At 68.1% G+C, this 1,961-nt stretch overlaps 1 protein-coding gene across 1 annotated transcript in view; it reads left to right on the forward strand.

Moving 5' to 3' along the window:
• The first annotated feature begins 260 nt into the window (after positions 1-260).
• The window catches only part of DUSP8 (dual specificity phosphatase 8), a 17,330-nt gene continuing 15,629 nt past the window's right edge, over positions 261-1,961 (forward strand). The window contains 1 exon segment of the mRNA XM_010837801.1: positions 261-947. Coding sequence (XP_010836103.1) covers positions 387-947 — 561 coding nt within the window. The 5' untranslated portion in view covers positions 261-386.

The following is a 1,961-nucleotide window of genomic DNA, read 5'->3' on the forward strand; positions in this document are numbered from 1 at the left end:
CGTAAGTGTGTGACCCAGCCCTGAAGAAGGAGGAGGAGGCTGGCCCCCTGTGTGCCTGAACCCGGGCCCGCAGAACTGGGACGCAGAGCTCCCGGCCCAGTCGGTGCCCTGCCCTCCACCCCATCCAGATGATCGGCTTATGGAGCCAGCGGGCCACGCCGTCCAGAAAGTGGGGGGCGGGGAGAGACCTGCATCCCCAAGACAGGACAGGCAACGCGGGGGCAGAAGGGGGGGCCCTGGGAGGGGTGGGCGTCCGGGGGGCCTGGCCTGGGGGAGGGACCCTCGGGCCTCACCCTGCCTGAGTCCTGCGGCCCCGCCTTCTGTGGTCCCCACTCGCCTTGCTATGTCCTGCTGAGAGGCTGGCGCTGTGACCTGGAGGGCTCAGGATGGGACCAGCCCCTCCCAAGCACCCTTCCCAGGGTCACAGACCCCAACGGGAAAGCCGCAGGCTCAGGGAGCCCAACCTCCATGAAGGAGCCAGAGGGAGCGAGAACCCTCCCCACTGGCATGTGTCAGCCCCAGACACGCTGCCCTTGGACCAGTCCCCTTGCCAGCCCGTCCGAGGCCCAGGGGCCTGCGGGACCACTGACCGTCCGCCTCTCCCCGCAGGTCTGGCGCCATGCCTGGGCACTCCAAACCCTAGGCCACGTCCAGGCCGTTGGAGCTGCCCCTGCCCACTCCCGGGGTCGCCCCTCCCCACTGCCCACTGCCGCGCCATGGCGGGGGACCGGCTCCCACGGAAGGTGATGGATGCCAAGAGGCTGGCCAGCCTGCTGCGGGGCGGGCCCGGGGGCCCGCTGGTCATCGACAGCCGCTCCTTCGTGGAGTACAACAGCTGGCACGTACTCAGCTCCGTCAACATCTGCTGCTCCAAGCTGGTGAAGCGGCGGCTACAGCAGGGCAAAGTGACCATTGCTGAGCTGATCCAGCCTGCCGCCCGCAGCCAGGTATGCAGCCCGTCCGTCTCTCTGGCTCCTCCGGGAGCCAGGGCTGGGGCAGCCTTCCCTTTTTCTGCCCTTGAAGCTGCTCTGTGCTCCTCAGGGTCAGATTCCAAGCCATTGGCAGGCAGCGCCCCTGTCCACCTTAGGACTACAAGAGTGCTCCTCCCCAGGGTGACCCTCCGCCGACAGACTCAACACCCTCCTACCAGCTTCCTGCCCTCCCCACAGAGCCACTGACCCTGCCCGGGTCCCCACTCAGCCCCACACAGAGGCCTCCATGCAGGGCCCAGCCACGTGGTGTGGCTGTGCCCGGGCTGTGGATGGAGCCGGGGGGGACACGGGAGACAGACGGGCAGCGAGGAGGGCGGCTAGGCCTCTCTGACCACCCTGAGGACTCAGAGGAGGACCAGACGGGCGGCTGGGGGCTCACACAGGCACAGGGGCATCCAGTCCCGGTCTCTCCCCCGGATCCTGAGGCCCAGGAGCTCTCTCCGAGGCCTGCAAGACCGTCGCTGGTCACCTCAGGCAACAGTTGTCTCTGTTGCCCAGGGGCATCGAGCCCACACTGGACTGTGACCTGCGAAGCCCGCGTGGGGGAGGTTTGGCTCCCCAGGCAGCCCAGAGGCTCAGGGAGGGGTCTTGGTCACTGGCCCTGCTTGGGGCAGAGCTGGGATGTGAGAGGAGCCAGACGGGAGTCCCCTGCGGCCTCCAGTGAGGGGAATCCGGTGATGAATAACCCCCAGCAAGTGCTGGGCCAGAATGCTCTCCCATTGGCTGTCGGTGACATCATCGGCCCAGGGCTGGCAGCTCAGCGGGCTTAAGGGCTGAGCGTGTTGGGGGCGGGCTACCAGCTGCTCCGAGCCCAGTGGCTCACATCTGGGCCCCCAGCTGGCAGCGGAGAGGGGAGGGCCGGTGGGCCCCAGCTTCCCACTGCTTCCACTGGGATGGCTGGGGGCAAGGAGGGCCTGCTGCAGCCTCCGGAGGCCCCATCACTGGCCAGGGACAGAAGGAGACCCCAGA

The sequence above is a fragment of the Bison bison genome, unplaced genomic scaffold, assembly GCF_000754665.1.
Source record: "Bison bison bison isolate TAMUID 2011002044 unplaced genomic scaffold, Bison_UMD1.0 scf7180017864080, whole genome shotgun sequence".
In the NCBI taxonomy this organism is placed as follows: Eukaryota; Metazoa; Chordata; class Mammalia; order Artiodactyla; family Bovidae; genus Bison; species Bison bison.